This window comes from Diabrotica undecimpunctata, chromosome 1, assembly GCF_040954645.1.
Source record: "Diabrotica undecimpunctata isolate CICGRU chromosome 1, icDiaUnde3, whole genome shotgun sequence".
NCBI classification, from domain to species: domain Eukaryota; kingdom Metazoa; phylum Arthropoda; class Insecta; order Coleoptera; family Chrysomelidae; genus Diabrotica; species Diabrotica undecimpunctata.
This window is the reverse complement of record NC_092803.1, coordinates 149,582,658-149,602,305: the sequence shown is the minus strand read 5'-3', so window position 1 is coordinate 149,602,305 and position 19,648 is coordinate 149,582,658. Positions and strand designations below refer to the sequence as shown.

The following is a 19,648-nucleotide window of genomic DNA, read 5'->3' as shown; positions in this document are numbered from 1 at the left end:
TATGTGGGCCATGTAGTGAGGAAAACGGGATTGAAGAAATCAACTATCGAAGTGTAAGTCGTTGGGAAAATCGAAAGTAGAAAGTTTCCCTCCCATACGGTGAACTAGTCGCGTTAATTTTATCGTCACTTATACAGAGAAACTACTAAAAAACACCTCTTTAGAAACCTTTGCACACTAGACCAACAGAAAGGAAAAATGTGCCATGAATTTTCAAATGTAGGGTAAAACAAAGTGATAATGAGTTCGTGCTGGCGTTTCCACTTTATAACAATATATAAGTAATGGGCAATATCCGTAATTGAACTTGAAAACACTTCAAAAAAAGCTGTATGGTCCGTTAACTTCCAAGTTTCCATAATTTATCTGACTTTTTATCTTATCTGGAAGTCTGATGCGCCGTTGTAAGCGAAATGAAGAACAACATGGCACGCCCCCTTTGCGCGATCGATCTTACGATCCTACAAATATGGACAGTCACCACGATCATGTCTGTCTCGTGAAATTTTAACCCTTGCGGTGTTGTTTCTATGCCATCCCATCCCTTCATTATGTTTTCCTTTTTATTTAAAGAAGAATCCACTGCTGAGTGGATTCCGACTTCGGAGTTTTAGAATGGTAAGTAGAATTTCTAATGCATGTAGATTGAAAAAAAAATAATTACTTGACATACATTTCAAGGGTTAAACATACACGGCGTGTTTTTATGGGTACTTTAAACCCTCACTAGTGAATTTTAAGTATTATTTCGGGATTTCAAATGCAATTAATTTATACACTTTATTACATTATAATTTGTAAGCCAAATATAAATGTACCTAGATATATTTTTATTGCAGGGAATGTATGTAACATTTAAGATTGTTTTGAATTATTAACAACTGCGGTTTTGAAAATGATCAATTTTTCCTGATTACAAAAAAACAACTAAACTATTAAATCGTTGAATGACGACGTAATATGTTACCTTATCATTCTGTTGTTTATGTCAGAATAATTATTTATTCCCCACAGGTAATTAATCGTGATTATTTAATTTTTTCTTGGAATCTAGTTTTGTACATATGTACTCATGCAATAAAAGCATTAATGTAAGTAACGCGTAATACCAGTAGGTAATTACATATATATATATATATATATATATATATATATATATATATATATATATATATATACATAGCTTTTGTTGCCGTTCTCGCGTCCCAGCTTCCATGTTTTGCCATCATAGCAGTCCTGATCGCTTAGACCTCTTTTCTCTATGGCCTCATTTACTTCAGCAGCGTTTCGGTTTTTCTCTTTTTCTTCTAAGGTCGGAATCCTCTCTCATATTTTTCATGGCCATCATCCGTAATTCTTTTCAGGTGACCATACCACTTGAGTTATTTTATTTCAATGGTTTCTTTAGTGGTTACGTTTATTCCCGTTTCTATTGTGATATTTTATTTCTCTCTCTAGCTAGTCTGGTTTTTCTGGAGCACCATAGTTCTTTTTTTATTGCATTTCTTCTGGACGTACTGCGTTTATTGATCTTCCAAATCTCCGCACTATACGTACAGAGGCCCTTCTATAATATACATACGAATTTTATTTTGCATTAGCCTATTGTTGATATTATCACTGTCACTTCCACCATCTGATGTCAATTTAACACCAAAGTACGTAAAGTTGTCCTTAGCTGTTATTTTGTCTATCCCTATCTAGAGCTCTTGGCCGTTAGTCCCAACAACAAATTTTTTTGTCTTTGTCATATTTTTTGTAAGGCCATAATCATTATATTCTTGGATCAATTTTCTAAGCATATACTCTAAGTCCATTTCATCCTCAGTTAGGACAGCCTGATCATCTGCAAAATTTAATGTGAAAAGCTTGTCGTCGATTACAGATATACCCACGTTTTGACACGTTCTCCTCTATCTAGTAAGAATTTCATTTAAATATATTTTAAACAGTGTTTGTGCTATACAACATCCTTGTTTTAAGCCCTTACTAATTTGAATTTTTTCTGACGTTGCTGTCATATTATTATAAAGTTGTTGTACCGTGCGTATATATTTACTGCTTACTTACTATTTTTCATTGCCAGCCATAGTTGCCTCAAGGGTAGACTGCCATATGCTGTTGTCAACTCCACAAACACCACATGAGCTTGCCGGTTGTGCTCCAATTTCTTCTCTATCACTAGCTTGACGCTAAAAATACTGTCAACACACGATAGGACGACATTTTGTTCATTTAACAATATTTATTTCCCATTATTAGTGATGTACGCTTCATGTTCAGGACCATGTTTTAGAAGCTCACTTTGGACTCCTCCCGGGCCACATCCTCTGTTGTTTTTTAAATATCTTATCACCTAAGTCTTTTATGGATGTTGGCGAAAATAATGGCAATCTGTACTTTGCACCCTGCTGCTCTGAAAATATTTGTGGTTGTTGCGTTAAACCACGTACGTCGATTTTTCAGCCAGGAAATCCTTTGCCTTCCTGGTCTTCACTGTTCCTTGTAAAATTAGTTGCAGCAATCCATATCTTTCACTGTTCTTCATGATGTGACGGAGGTATTCGATTTTTGCTGTTTTTATTGTGGTTAACAGCTCTTTTTCTTTTGTACAATGTAGCTTTTATTAAACTGTTTGTCCTTTATCTAGTGTTGTATAAATGTATTATTTAATGTTTATAACATTCATAGAAATACTGGATAGCCTACAATTTTGACGAAATGCCCCTGAAGATACTCTAAGACCGAAAGTACTTGGGCAAGATTTAATAAAAAATTGTGCTCGATATCTGCCTTTTATTTGATTACAGTTGATTTATTCGAGCATTAAACCATATATCACTATATATCTTTAGGAATAGACAATAAAGCTACATTTCGACAGCCTTAATTTTCTTGCAGGTAGCGTCTGCGAGTCCACAACTCCGTACTACAGTATAGGAAAGATATAACATCGTACCTTGATTTTTATAGTTATTGCTAAATCATGACATTTGAATAGCTTAGCCATTTTTTAAAATGCAGATCATGTTTTGCCTATTCTACATTTGATTTCTATGACATGGTCTCAATTTTCATTAACGTTCGTACCAAGGTAGATGTATGTTTTTACTCTTTCTATTCGTTGTTCTTTCTTAGGGATCATCATACATTTTGTTTTCTTAAAGTTTAGTGAAAGTTCATATCTCTGACCTACTTTTGTTATCCTATTTATTAACTCCTGGGAGGCTTCATAACTGTCAGCAAATAAACCGTGTGGTTAAAGGTTATATGTTGCTCTTACATATGTAGGATTAAATGTGCTTCTATGTGTATCTCAAATACCTTCTTTAAGAGGACACCGGAGTAAACCTTTTTAAGATCTATAAATACAAGATTGGTAGCTCAATTTCGTTCTGAATGTTTATCGATTACATGTCTTTGCTCGAAAACCACGTTGCCCCTCTTCCATTTGCTTGTCTAGTCTGTTTTTAATATGTTAGGGAAGTTTTCACAAAAACTTTTATCTCTTTTTTAAATATGGGTTCATATATGCTTTATTCCAATGATTTGAGACTTGTGACTTGTCAAAAATACTTATTAAACCGCTTTGAAATCAATTTTTAAAGTTTCTTCTTCTTATTGCGCCTTCTACTTTCAAATATATATGAATCCAAGTGGCAATTGAAGCTTTGGAAACTTCTGCACGAAAGATGTCTCCGGTTGAGTGGTCAAATAATTTCTTCAGGTCCTTTATCCATGAGTTCTGGCGTCTCCCTACTGATCTTTTGCCATGTACTTTACCTTCTAATATGATGGGGAGTTATTCATATCTTTCACCTCTCAGCACATACTCAAGTATTGTATTTTCGTCTTTTTCATCTTCATCGTTGGGAACTTTTTATATGAATGGAATTCTCAGCATCCTCTGTATATATGCACATCAAAGACATCTATTCTTTTTTCAGTTTCAGAGTCCATTGCCAACTTTGACAGCCATAGAGCGAGACAGAGAAAACGTAACATCTGATCAATCGGATTCTAAGCTCCAAAATAAGGTCTGATCTTATAAAAAGTGTTTTCCTCGCTTGTTCGATTCTTGAGAGAATTTTTTTTATTACATTGGCTGTTGATATTTGCTCCCAAATATTATATGGAAGTTCATCATCATCATCATTCTGGCTCTTTACGACCCTGTGTGGGTCGTAGCCTCCTTAAGAATTTCTCTTCAGTCGTCCCTATCCATCGCCTTCCTTCGCCAAGCACGTATTCCCATATTTCTCATGTCTTCATCGATGTTATCAAGAAACCTTGTTCTGGGTCTTTCTCTTCTTCTCTGACTAACGGGTCTATCCAGGAGCGTTTTTCTAGTTGGATTATTTTGTTTCATCCGCATTACATGCCCTATCTACCTCAGACGTCCTCATATCCTCATATGTTTTACGATATCTGGTTCCTGTTACATTATATAAAGTTTGAAGTTGTATCGTCTTCTCCACACTCCATTGTCGTTCACCGCTCCATAGATTTTTTAAAACAAGTTTTCGTGAGACTCGTTTTCTATAACAAGAGATCCGAGGATTTGTGGTTGCGTGTTTATTTTCATATATTTCGTTTTCTATAACAAGAGATCCGAGGATTTGTGGTGGCGTGTTTATTTTCATATATTTCGTTTTCTTGGTATTTATTAAAAAACCCATTTTTGTAGCTGATTATTATAGTGCTACAAACGCTTCTCGCACAGAGTCTTCCGTTCTATCATCAATATAGGCAAGGATTTACACTGATTTATTATATATTGAACAGGTGGTTGTGATTTGTGACATATGTATTACTTCTTCCAGAGCCAGAATGAACAGTATACAGGAGATAGGATATCCCTGGCACAGCCCGTTATTTGTTTTAAAAGGTCAGACAGTTCCCCCTTGATTCGTACTCTACATTACAACTTTTTCAAGAGTTAGTTTTTTTAAACTTACCGCCAGATTTGGTACTCCTAGCTCTTTTATTGCTTTGATCATTTCTCTTTTATTTTCAAAGTTGTAGGTTACCTTGTAGTCTATAAATATGTAATGAGTATCTATGTCATATTTCAGTGTTTTTTCTATAATTTGGCTCAGAGTTGCAGTCTGATAAATTGTCGATATACCATCTCTGAAACAAACCTGGTATTTTCCTACTATCCGTTCTGTATAATGGTGCCATATGGTGGTATAGTATCGAAAATATTTTATAAGCGGCATTTAGATGCGTAATTCCTCTGTGGTTGGAGCATTCAAATATATCTCCTTTTTTGTGTACGGTGCAAAGTATTCCAATATTCCAATTAATGGGGAGGGATTTCTCACACGAGGAACACTGAAGCAATAACACTTAAATAAGCTACAGTCATTTGAAATGGTGTACAGTGGTGTTATAGAAGGATGGTTAGATCCAGAAGAAAACAAACCCGGAAGTATTGCGAATAATAGACAAAAAATATGTAATAAATACAATAAAAATAAGAAAGTTACAATATCTGGGACAAGTAATGAGGGGACAACGATATGAAATGCTAAGATTGATAATACAGGGAAAAAAATGGGAGGAAGGAGTATAGGAAGAAGAAGGGTGTCATGGTAGAAAAATTTCAGGGACTGATTTACATGTAGTTCGATAGAAATCTTCACAGCAGCGATAGATAGAGTATAGATAGTGATGATAATATCCAGGCTCCGATTAGAAGACGGCACTTAAAGAAGAAAGGCTTATTAAAACATAGTTTTTAATTCCAACTAACTTTTCATAATAACAATTTTCGATATTGTGAAATATAAAGGTACTTTACTCTTGAGCAAAATTCATATTTTTTGACATACCTCGTATAAGATCGAGAAAAGTAGATATCTGATGGTTGCATCTTAGGTTTCAGACCATGCACAGTTTTATATGAAGAATAAATTTTTTTCGTAGTATCTATATTAATAAAAATGAATCGCCGAAATGTTTGTACGGGCATTACTTCAGAACGACGGCACCAAATTAGATAATTATTGTTTTGTTGTGTTTGTTATCAGGAGAAGGTTTGTGTAAAATATTTTTTTCAAAAAATTACCCGGAAAGACCTTAAAAACAGTTTTTCTGTAATGTTGAATCGCAATATAACTAATAGATGGCGCCATACTATGTCTAACAAAAGAAGCTATGATAACAAAATAAATAGAAAGTTACTGAAGAGATGCGCAGTTGCGCGTCCTTTAATAAAGTAAACAACTCCTGTATTTAAGTTAAATACAGATCAGAGAACATTTATTTAAAGATGCCTTATTTTGACTAACCTGTCAAACTACGTGTAGAAAGAAAAAAACGTCAACTTCAATATCTTCTATATACACTGCGCCACACGAAAAAGATATATATATATATATATATATATATATATATATATATATATATATATATATATATATATATATATATATATATATATTCAGGGATTCTGCAGTATTCACTGCCTTCCCTCTCTCAACCGTTTCCATCTCTCTCTGTTGTCCCATTCTCCATCGTTTAGACCTCTCTTACTCATGGCGTCGTCTACTTCGTTCCTCCATGATTTTCGGGGTCGTCCTCTTTTCCTCCTTCCTATGGGGCTCCATTCGGTTATTCTCTTTATCCATCTGCTGCCGCTACTTCTTCTTACATGTCCATACCACTTTAGTCTTTTTTGTTCTATATATGTTAGTATGTCTGTTTCTATTGATGTTCTTTGCTTTATTTCGTCATTACTTCTATCCATTCTTGTTACTCTGTAGCATCTTCGCAGGCATTCCATCTCTGTTGCTACTATTTTACTGCTGTTTTTCTTGTTTATGATCCAATTTTCAGCCCCATATGTCATAATACTTTGCACTAATGTTTTATAAATCTGTTTTTTTGTCTTCATACTTATTTAGGTGTCTATCCCACCATACTGAGTTAAGTTGTCGAATTGCTGTTCTTGTTTGCCCTAATCTTTGTGTAATTTCTTCCTCTGTTGTTGCCTTTTTCGTGATTATAAACCCCAAGGATTGAAATTTATCCTTTCCTTTGGTTGTTACGTTATCATCAAGCTGTATATCTTCTGTGTCTTCTTCACTTGTAGATAGGCGACGTATCTACCAAAAAGGTACCACCTAAAATTTTTGCCATTTTTAATTTTTACGAATCATACCACAAAGTGATTGTCATTAGATGTTTGTGTAATGTTTAAGAATATGTTCTAAAGCAGTATACAATCATTTTTTTAAAAACAAATGTCAAAAAATAACTTCTTCCAAAATAATGATTTTATTGAAAAATTAGAAAAAAATTAACATTGTACATTTTTTCTGGTTTCTTTATAAAACTACAATTAAGTCGTGATTATTAATACTGTATATTACCACCTCTATTGTGAATTACACTCTTCATTCGATTTGGCATTGAATTGATCAAATTCTGGATGCCGTTTTGAGGAAAAGCTTCCCATTCTTCCATGAGCGCCAACCGAAGCTGCTCAAGATTTATTGGAGCAGGTATTTTGTTTCTTACCCTTCATTTGAGTTGGTCCCAAACATGTTCAATCGGGTTCAAATCTGGACTTTGAGCCGGCCAGTTCATTTTTGGCACATCGACAGTTTCCAGATATTGCGTTACCATCCTGGCTATGTGTGGATGCGCGTTGTCTTGCATAAAAATAATGTTTTCGCCGACAAACCCAGTAAAAGGCATTACATGCTCGTCTAGAATTTCGGTAATGTATCGGTGTGTATAATATATATATATATATATATATATATATATATATATATATATATATATATATATATATATATATATATATATATATATATATATATATATATATATAGTTTGAGTTTAGTTCTTGAACCTTAATATATATTTTTTTAGTGGATTTTCTTGGGCTTAGGTTCATAAAAAAATTTGATTTGGTACTAAGGCATTTTCATATATTTATTCGACGTTTCGGCAGGAAATCCATGCCTTTTTCAAGAAGTAATATTGACAAGCATGTAAAAATTTGTTACTAAAAGTTTTTTTACATGTAGTGACTTAGTGGGTATGTCCTATGTTTTTAATATTATTTTAATTGTGACGTCTACTTTTTAGTAACAAATTTTTACATGCTTGTCAATATTACTTCTTGAAAAAGGCATGGATTTCCTGCCGAAACGTCGAATAAATATATGAAAATGCCTTAGTACCAAATCAAATTTTTTTATGAACCTAAGCCCAAGAAAATCCACTAAAAAAATATATATATATATATATATATATATATATATATATATATATATATATATTTATCTATATATATATATATATATATAATATATTATATATATATATATATATATATATTTATATATATATATATATATATATATATAATATATATTATATATATATAATATTATATATATATACATATATATATATATATTCAACGCTCCTCTATCAATAAATACGAGATCAGTACGGCCCTCGAATGAAATGCCTGCCCAAAACATTACCGAACCTCCTCCAAAAGCAACACGTACTCGTCAAATACCAGCAGCATATCGCTCCCACGTCTTCAATATGTTTTGATGCGACCATCTGAGCCATAAAGAACCATCCTGGACTCATCACTAAACAAAACATTTTTCCAATCTTCTATCGTCCAATGCTCGTGGTCTCTAGCAAACTGTAGTCGGCGTTGTCGATGTGCTGCTGTTAACAAAGGTCCTGTTGCTGGACAGCGAGCCCTTAGACCAAATTTTCTCAACCATCTTCTCACGGTAGAAGTGCTTAAAGTCTACCTGTGAGCATTTTGAAAACGGTTTTGGATTGATCTAGCCGTAAAGAACCGATTTTGCAAAGAAGTGCGTTGTAAAGAACGGTCTTCTCTGGCCGTCGTGATTCTTCTCGGGCCTGATCCTGGTCGTCGTTCGTGAGATCCAGTCTCTACGAATCGTTGGTAAATTTTTTTGACCATACAACGACTGACTCCAAGCTGTCTGGCCACTTCTCTTTGACTCATTCCATTATTAATCAAAGTAACAATTAGAACAATCTAACAAATCTCTTAGCCATAGTTTTAAATTTAAAAATTGCACAAGTTTACTCTTCGAACAACTGTACACTAGTGAAAGATTTTTCAAAAACAGAATAGCCACATTATGGGTGTATATATCCTCACTTATGGGTGTGAAAATTGGACAATAAATAAGAAAACCAAAAACAAAATAAGAGCAACAGAGATGGAATTTCTAAGGAGAAGCTGCAGAGTAACAAGAAGAGATAGGATAAATAACATGGAGATTAAGAGGAGAATGGGCATGAACTCCGACATAATAGACTACATCGAACAGAAGAGGTTAACCTGGTACGGACATGTCAGAAGAGCAGACCAAAATCGGTGGATAAATAGAATAACAGAGTGGAGCCCGATAGGAAGAAGAAAGAGAGGCAGACCCCGAAGATCTTTCAGAGATGAGGTGGACGAAGCAATGAGTAGAAGAAACCTACAGGAAGGGGACTGGCTAAACAGGAAAAATTGGAGAAAACGGTTGAGTGAAGGAATACAGTGAAAACTGTGGAAATCCTTGTATATATATAATAGCCACATTCCAAGAAAAATAAGGTACAAACACGTGCAGTATCCGAAGTCGTAAAACTGATATCAATTCTGTAAACTTATTACTCTTAATTAACCTGTCGGCACCGTTTGTCGGTGCCTAAAAGACGCTAAAAGAGTTTCTGCTTTGTGAGAATTTACATATATATATATATATATATATATATATATATATATATATATATATATATATATATATATATATATATATATATATATATATATATATATATAACAAAGAAAGCAGTTTATTAGGGATGCAGTCAGTAGGTTTGGCCAGGATGTTATAGAAACACTCTTTTGACTTTTGGTCGAGCTTTCGGAATTACTTTATTCCTTCTTCAAGACACTGTAATTAGAAGAAAGTGTAAATATTTACAACATATCTCAAATTATCATTACAGATAAGAGAGTTTCTATAACATCCTGGCCAAACCTACTGACTGCATCCCTAATAAACTGCTTTCTTTGTTTATATAGACAGTCAATAATATCCAGTATTTCTATATATATATATATATATATATATATATATATATATATATATATATATATATATATATATATTACTGTCTTTATTATCTTCAGTTTGACTTTAAATGTCGATAGTAAATAACATTAAAGAAACATTTGAAAATATACTATTTGTATTATAAATTTAACGTTTTATTTATAAAATTAATTATCTTATGCGCCAATTTTGTTTTAACATAATATTTAGAACATCTGAGTAACATTCATTGGTTTATATCTTGATTATGTCAATAAAGAATCTTTTCATTAGCTATATTGTTATTGTTGATAACTTAAAGAATATTCCTTAAAATACGTAATAATTAAGTTTTTTATATAACCCCCCGAATAACAATCTACAATTCGGGGGGCTGCTGTAGTTTTCCGAATTGTCTTCATATTCTTCAGCCGCTTGTCTTTCTAGATCCTGAAAAACATTTTCATCGGAATTGTTATACTGCTCCAGAGCTTGTCTTTCTAGTTCATCGGAATGACTTTTAGATACAGGCACACTGCAGTCAGGAAGAGAGTCGTCTAAAACTAAATTTATTATTTTTGATACCAATTCGTCTGTATCTTTGTACACTTCGCCAAGTGAACAGTCCGAATCTGTCACCGTTGGCATAGAATATATTTTGTTCAGTCTTTTGTCTTCTCTAGTAAAACTGCATTTTAACAAAGCTATTTTATTTTTTCGTAAATAGTACTTTCTCTTCGACCTGGATTTACATATCCCACTTTTTGTTTTTTGAATATTTGTAGTATACTTACAAGAAAAATACTGAGACTGAGTATGCGAACAATTCGCATGAAGGATATTTCTATCCATACTTACTGGAACTGATCTATGAAGATATATAGGGTTGTAAACGGGTTGCACATAAGTTTGTTGTAAAGTATTGTGGACAAACATATAAAAAGGGGGAAACTGGTAACTACTAGGATTATAGCTCGGCCGATAACGAATTGGTTGGGAAAATGTACAAAATGTATGTTGTGGTACAGCATTCACTGGGGAAACTTTTTCGTTTTGAAAACTGGAAACACCATCTACACCAGTAGATGAGACAGCTGGTGCACTACAGTTAGAAAAAAATTTATTGTTTTTAAATGTATCGTCAGAATCTACTTTTCTTTTACAAAAGTTAATAGTACTTCCTAATTTTTCCATCGTATTTTCACTAGAATCAGATAAACTTCTTCCTAATAGTGGTAATGGATTTTGTTGCGTTGTAGGAATTTTATTTGAAGAAAATCCTTGCAAAACAGCTGAATATAGTCTTCTGTTTTGCATTGACTCCACATCGGCATCGAAGACTGTATCGCCTCTAACTTCTTCGTTAAGGGAACTTAAATGTATATTACTTTCTCCATTAACGTCATGTTTTAGCCATTCATAATAATCTTCTTTTAATTCACTACTGACATCATCACATTCAGAAACGTAAAATCGACCTGCTGGTGATTTATAAACCAAGACAGATCTTTGATCACAAAAGGACCGGAGAGTCCTAAACATAATCATTTTCGAATCCAAAGATTCAACATCCCACAATTTCTTTGTACTATCTTTAGTTATTTGATGTTTAAGAAAATATTCTGCTAAAGAATTGCACTTCATAAAGGGTAATTCAAAATTAGTTAAATATTTAAACCTATTCGTCTTTTGGATCTCCTCTTTTGAATCTGGAGTTTTGTAAAAGTCAGTGTAATACTTAAAATACTCATCAACTTCTTTTAACATCCATGGCTCCTTTGTCACTTCACCGCTAAAATCATATTCACAACTTGTTTTCTTAAAATCTTCTAATCTATATGACAATTCTCTAGAATCATGGTATTCGTAGTCTGAATACTTGGCTAATTTACTGTTAGGAATACAATCTTTTACAGTCCTAGGCCTTAATCCTACATAATTTGGTTCTGTTAGACCTGTCTCTCTTAAAAGGAGATTCATGTTGGTTTCTTGATAACAACTAAATCCATTACTCCAAGTATGGTCGGCGCAGTAAACAACATTTTCATGAGCTATTTTGAGGAGCTCTCGTATACTCATTAAAAATAGAAATTTTTGAATAAGAACCGTGTCAGGTTGAACTGTCAAAATATTGTTGACATTATGTTTTCAAAGGTTGTGACAATTGGCTTCCTTGGAAGAAGACCGTCAAATTATGAATTTAACCTTTCAACAATATTTTCGTAAACCCTACTTTATGTGGAAACAGTCTAAAGAAAAATTTCAATAACAAGCAAATGATTTATGTACAATTTGTTTTTTACAAGTTTTTTTATTTCCAATTTAATCAAATTTATATGAAGATTGTTTGCAATAATTAAATTTGAAATAAACTATGGGGAGTTGAACATCAGTCAGAACACCTTAATTTGAAAGCGTTCTAAAATGCCGATACTGGAAATAGATATTGTTTACCAGAACTTGATCCCATACCTCCATAGAAGTTTTAATATTTCTTTGTAGAATAACAGTTTGTTTTTCAGATTCAATTTAAATTTCGTCTAATCAGTAAGTAAAGTCTGAGTAGCAAGCAAGCAAGCAATATTATTAAACCCAGCCTTTGAGACTTGCACACCCCTAAGAATGACATTTCAATGCTCCAAACTATCCTCCACCCTAGATAGCAGGCTGATGCGCTATAGATGCTTCAAATTAGCAAAATGCTTGTCATGTGGGAGCCCCAGAGTCGGCGACTCTGCATTCGAGGACGTGGGCTCCTCTTGTCTGTTTTTTGGGTTTTGTTAGTTATTTTTGTGGCTTGTGCCATTTGTTAAGTGTTTTATTATTTTTTTTTGGTTGTCGAAAGCGTTTTTTGTAGATTTTTTGAGATCTGTCTGAAACATATAAAATCAACATTAGTAAATACACTACATTAGTAAATACCACTACATTAGTATATACACTGTGATGCCAAAAGGTGAGCGCGTTGTCTTCTTTTGATAGAGCTACTCTTATCTAGACTTATGTTTGCTTATAATTGCTGTTTGGATATTCTATGCTTCCATCTATGATACACATCATATCTTAACCCTTTCAGTACCGCTTTTTTTTTCAGCAAACGAAAAAATAATTTATTATGGGTTTATTTGTACCCAAGATTACTTAACAAATTTAAAAAAACTAGCACATATGAAACATAAAAAAGCAATTTCTTTCCTTCTGAAGGCACAAGTGGACATTGCACTTCTGATATTTCCATCTTGATTTTTCTGTAAAACCAGGGTTTTTGCATCTTAAAAGTAAAAGTAGCTGTAGGTGCTCTGGAAAATGTCCAATATTATCAAATTTCACCTCAGTAGGAGGTCTAATTTCAATATTTTAGCGTTTTGCAGCTACTACTGGACTAGATGTATCGCTTGAAGATCTTTCCCGTTTTTACGACTTACGTTAATGAAACATTTTGTTTTTTTATTCCAAACTTTTACAATATCTTCTGTACCAACCCCAACGAAGTTGGATACTACTATCACTGGCTTGTTATCTCACCATCTTGTTACTACAATTCCATCAGAAGAAATAATTTGTTACGTTGATCCTCTCTCGTTTTTTGAAAAATCTTTTACATCAGGTTTAGAAAATCTATTGATTTTGTCGCAGTACCAGCAACAAGTATTGATTTTTGGTTGAGAATTTGTAAAAGGTTATAGCTCGTAAAATAATTGTCAGAGTACAATGCATACTTATTAGGTTAAAGTACTTTTGATAATTGCAATACGATAGCTGCACCTTGTCCATATTTCACTTAGTCATTTTAGATAAAATTGTGTCCATCGAATTTGAGGTGCACTTATATATTTGAAAAAAGTCAAATTTCAATAAAATATATTCACAATTAGTAATAAGTAACACTACTTTCAACATCGCACTGAAAATATAAACGGCGATTGACTTTTATTCAAACTGATATTTGAAGAACCAAGTACACTTACCTCTTACAAACAATGCAATTACCGCCATATTGCTTTTGACATGAATTTTCTTTTAGAATAAAACCATCCATGCACATTCTGGGTACAAAACGCATAAGTAAAATACTTATAGAATGTAAATTTCATTAAACTGGTTTAAGTTACATATTCCTGTAGAATTCCAAATTAATGGGTACAATTATTATAAGATGGCTGAAAGGGTTAAGATATCTCGCAGGATCCGGTTTGGGTGTTCTTCTCTCTAGCACACAGACACACCATTTTTAGTAATTATTTATCAAGTTCAAATTTCACTGATATTATCCTATATTTCGTTTTCACAACTTATATCATATTCTTATTTATTTATATTTCAGCAATTATACCCACTCCACTGTTATTATATACCTAGTACAGTTGAGTAACTGTGTTATTGGTCCCTACATACCACAATTTTAAACCTTTATCCTCTTCTTATTAACGAACAGGGTCTGTGGAGAAGGCGATATAATTTCGAACGCTATAGACTTTTTGGTGTTGCAGAAATCGTAAAATCCATCAAAATAAACCGCCTAAGATGGGTGGGCCACGTTCAGTGCCGAATTAAGGGGGGCTATGGGACTATTAGCCCCCGGCGGTAAATTTTGAGAGGCGGTACGTCGCTCCCATCACTTTCTGAAATAGTATGGTAATAAAACTTCGTCTCGTCACCGATAAAATCCGTGCCTGCGGTAGCAGGTCGCACAAAAACACGTTTCATGTTTCCGGGAAATCGACCAGCGCCACTGCGCCGTGCGCCTGGCGGCAGCGTGTCCGGTTCGCAACACGCAACACGCCATGTCATCAGTCATCAGTGGTGTTAGCGCAGTTTTCGAGACTAGTCTCAAATTTTACTTATTTATTAGTAAGTGTGTTCGTTACGTTTCTAAAAAATGAGCGGAAAGGAAGGAAGTGCATTTTGGAAACGACAAAAGTTAGAAAAACAACAAAACTTAAATGCAGTATTAAAAAAAAACCAACATTCACCTTTTTTTTTACTTTTACCAAATACAGGCAAGATAGTATACCAACGAGCACTTCTTTTCAAGACGATCCAATTACAACAGTTTCAGATGTTTTAGAAGGTAGGTTTATTTGATTGTTTTAGTTACTTTTTTAATAAAATAAAATTTGCAGCAGGATCTTCACCACGTCGAAATGATTCATCCACAGCAAATTCAGACCCACTTTGTGATATCGAGTTACATCCTAAATAGAGTTCTCCTGAACATCAAATTCTAGTCGAAAGTGGTGTTAATCGAGTTGATTTACAAGATCCACAATTCTGGCTAAGAAATTGTGTAGATGAAGTGCTGAAAGAATTCAAAAAATGCACTTTTTCCTTTTTTACTGGATTTGACGACTGGAAAAAGGTTAAAGAAAAATGTGACAGTCATGAATGGTCAGTCGTTCATTTAGAACATTTTAAAAATTTTATTTCAAGAAATTCATTGAGTATGAAAAAGATCGATGATTCTCTGCGGTAACAGATTAAACATGGGACCACATCTTGGCGAAACATATTACAAAGAGTCTTTAGTGTCATAAAATTCTTAGCTAGTAGGGACTACCTTTTAGAGGAACCGACGAAAAATTTGATTCTACTAGCAATGGCAACTACCTTGGATTACTAGAGTTGTTGGCGGAATATGATCCTCTTTTAAAAGAATATATTGAAAAATATGCTTCAAAAGACTGTGGTTCAGTATCTTATTTATCAAAAACGATTTGTTTTGAATTTTTGCAAGTGCTTTCGGACCACATATTAGAAGAAATTGTAAAACAAATTCATTGTGGCAAATATTATTCAATCAGTTTTGACTCTACGCCTGATATAACACGCACAGATCAACTGGCATTCATTATTAGGTATTGCTCGGACACCGGAACACCTGTCGCTATAATATCACTACTAGGCCAAGTTGAGTATAAAAATCCAACAACTCACGGTGCTACTTTTGTGATGGAGCTTTTGCATAAAAATAATATAATTGCAACCTTCCCAAACGTAGTAATAGCACTAAGAATCTTCTTATCGTTGATGGTTACTAACGCAACTGGTGAAAGATTATTTTCTACTTTAAAACAGGTCAAAAATTATTTGAGAAATACGATGATGGAAGAAACATTAAATTCGTTCGCTGTTTTAAATATTAATAATGATCTGCTTACAAAATTAGATTTTAATTAAATCATCGACCTGTTTGCAAGTAGGAAAATTTGTTTGTAAATAATTATGTTAATTTACTTTATAAGTTGTGAGTTTGAGTCTTTGTGGTTTTTTTGTATATTTGTAATAAATTACCTAATAATATTAAAATAGTTTTAATGAATTGTTAACCTAAGACGCATCTATACCTACTGGAGAGTGGAGGTATAGTATGACTTAACACCCGGCGGTCCATGAACTAAATCCGGCACTGGCCACATTATGCAAATAGATGAAAATGATTATGCTAAATAGTCCGGTCGGAAGAAGAAGAAGGGGGTGGCCTAAACTTAGATAACTGGACAATGTGCAGGACGATTTAAGGGATATTGGAGTAAGGAGATGGAAAAGACGGACACTCGACAGGGAAGGCTAGAAGAAGGTTTTCAGGCAGGCCAGGGCTCACAAAATGCTGTAGACCCAACTGATAATGATGGTCCTCATCTTAAACGCTAGCAAATTTGTACGCTCCTTCTTTTAATTTTTTTTTTGCTTATAACTTTTGTTCACAACAAGTCATGGACACAATTTGGATTCCGCGATACCTTAGGCACCCGAGAAGCTCTATTCGATATTCAAGTGCTTATTCAGAGGTGCAGGGATGTCAACTGTGATGTATATATTTGTTTTATCGACTACAAAAATGTATTTGATAGAGTAAAACATGACAAACTCATATCCATCTTGAAAGAAGCGGACTTGGAAGATAGAGACTTGCGAATTATATATAATTTATATTACAACCAAACTGCCAACATTAAAGTGGATGACCAGTTGACAAAGACAACCTCCATAGATATAGGAGTGAGACAAGGGTGCATTCTGTCTCCAGTGCTATTTAACATGTACTCGGGGCGTATCTTCGAGAAAGCACTAGGAAAACTACAGGAAGGCGTCTTAGTTAACGGAGTGCATCTAAACAACATTAGATATGCTGAAGACGCAGTAGTTTTTGCAGATAGCCTAAATGCTTTACAAGCAATAATGTCGCGCATATCAGATATAAGTCGAGAATATAAGCTGGATCTCAATACGAACAAAACAAAGTTCATGGTGGTTAGTAAGCGCGAAATATTAAATACACACCTTTTGGTAAACCAATAACCAATTGACAGAGTAAACAGCTACCCATATCTTGGTACTAACATAAACAGTCAATGGGACCACTCTACTGAAATAAAACAACGCATGAGGAAAGCAAGATCAGCGTTCGTAAAGATAAAATCTCTTTTCATAAGTCACGATTTACCACTAGTTACCAAAATGTCTATCATCAGATGCTATATATTTTCTACATTAATATGTATTAGTATTATATAATATACGGGGTAGATTCATGAACGCTCACTGAAGCTTCTTTAGGAAAGCTCGAGACTTTCGAAATGTGGTGTTATCTCGAATTGGGCGCATCTTACGAATTTCATGGGAGGATCGTGTGACTAATATTGAGGTCCTACGTAACGTATGGTCCTAAAGTTTTGGGAAAATTTTCAAAAGCATATAACTCTGACCACAATAATCTTATATTTTTATTAAATTATTCAACAATTTAACTTAACTATCCTTATTATAAATCAAAATTCAAATGACAGACAAGGGACCATTATTTTCGATTTGCCTAATAATTCCCCTGACACGTTGCATCATCCTTTGGACGACCTCGGCGTCAATTTCTCTAATTTTTGTATATATGCGACGTCTTAACTGTTCCTGATTTTGTGCTTCCCATCCGTTATTATAGACTTTCCGACTTAATATTGCCCAGAACTCTTCAATTGGACGAGCCTGAGGTAGGTTGGGGGGATTGTCTGCTTTCGGTACAAAGCTAAAGTAAAGTTTCGACTTGTTGACGAAATGCACTCGCCTTAACGCGCGGCAACATCTCGGAATTCTCTCTAATTGATCCTCTGTGTATTTTGGAGCTTTCCTTCTTTTCCGGTAGATAATATTGTTACTCGATAGGGTCCTGTATACTGTAGTCTTTCCAACATGAAATCTTCTGGCCAGTTTTCGCTGTGAGACCCCAATTTTGTTCTTAGCTGCTGTAATCAGTCTTGCCTCTCTTATATGGTTAAAAATCCGCGGTCGGCCACTTTTACGCAAGTTAACACATGGTATCCCTTCTTCACATTCTCTGATTGTGCGATAAATTGTCGATTTGCTTATGTTTTGATCTCGATAAATATTAACAATATTTCGTTTCGACATTCGCCCAACCATATTATAAACACCTCGATGAATATCAATTTTATAAGACATTTTGCAGAGCACAAACCAAAATATTCTGCTTTGTTTATTAAATGTCAATAACTGATGACATTTAAATTCCATGGCCTTCTTTGTGAAATGCATTTTGCTTCTCAATCAGACCAGGTGAAATTTTTCCCAAAACTTTAGGACCATACGTTAGAATGGGCAAAGAATGCGAGATCACTATCACAATCAAAGAGCACAAATTAGAATATCTTGGCCATTTTATGAGAAATGAACACAGATGTGGCTTATTGCAATTCATTCTTCAGGGCACTGTATTTGGAAAGAGAGGACCAGGGAGAAGAAGAATATCTTGGCTTCAAAACCTAAGGAAGTGATTCAATACGTCTACAACCGGACTATTCCGAATAGCTATGCTGATCGCCAACATCCGGAACGTAAGAAGAAGAAGAAGAATATTTTTCGTGTGTGTAGTAGTTGTGATTTTTTACACTTTATTTTAAAAATAACTTAAAAATATGGAATTACACACTAAAACATATGCAACAAAGAAACTATTATAAAATATACTGATAGACCTACTCTTAAGATGTATAAGAGTGTTAAATGGGTATTATTACACATTTTACGCCTGTAATCTCGATAAATCCGCAATATACTATTATCATTATGCTTGTACATTCGCATGTTTATAGGTTTATCTTTGTCGACTACCCAATTCCATGCAATTAGGTAATGAAATATTGATAGTGTTGAGTGCATTCAAATTTTGCTGGTGTACACATAAAACCCAAATCCGCTAGAATGTTTATTTTGTGTATTAAAAGCATATGGAAAATACACAATAATTCCATTTGTAATCAGACGATAGTGCAAACTAAATTGAAAAAAAATTCAAAGTTAATCAATAGATCGAACCCGCAGTGCTGATATTTGGAGATAAAACTTTAGTAATTGCATAAAAGCTTCTCGCGAAACTGTCTAAAATATTTCAATTATATTTTAAATATTTACGTATTTTTAGACCGTTTTGTGAGAGGCTTTCATGCAAGTACTTAAGTTTTCATTGATGATGGTCTAATAGGACCGAAAACGTTTTGAAAATAATTGTAATCCGTTTTGATATTTTCATT

General features: G+C 33.8%; 2 protein-coding genes across 2 annotated transcripts in view; one reads left to right on the top strand and one right to left on the bottom strand.

Annotated features, from left to right (window-relative positions):
- Window positions 1–470: 470 nt before the first annotated feature.
- The window catches only part of wake (ankyrin repeat and fibronectin type III domain containing protein wide awake), an 82,460-nt gene continuing 63,282 nt past the window's right edge, over window positions 471–19,648 (top strand). The window contains exon 1 of the mRNA XM_072520200.1: window positions 471–618. The gene's annotated coding sequence lies outside the window, so the exon portion shown is untranslated. The remainder of the gene's footprint in view (window positions 619–19,648) is intronic.
- On the bottom strand, window positions 10,279–12,236 carry LOC140440753 (uncharacterized). The gene has a single exon (XM_072531127.1). The coding sequence runs from the start codon at window positions 12,183–12,185 to the stop codon at window positions 10,437–10,439; it is 1,749 nt and encodes a 582-aa protein (XP_072387228.1). The 5' UTR covers window positions 12,186–12,236; the 3' UTR covers window positions 10,279–10,436.

Bases quoted from the DNA above. Each gene is read 5' to 3' on its own strand.
- LOC140440753 (XM_072531127.1), bottom strand. From the start codon at position 12,185: ATGAGTATACGAGAGCTCCTCAAAATAGCTCATGAAAATGTTGTTTAC.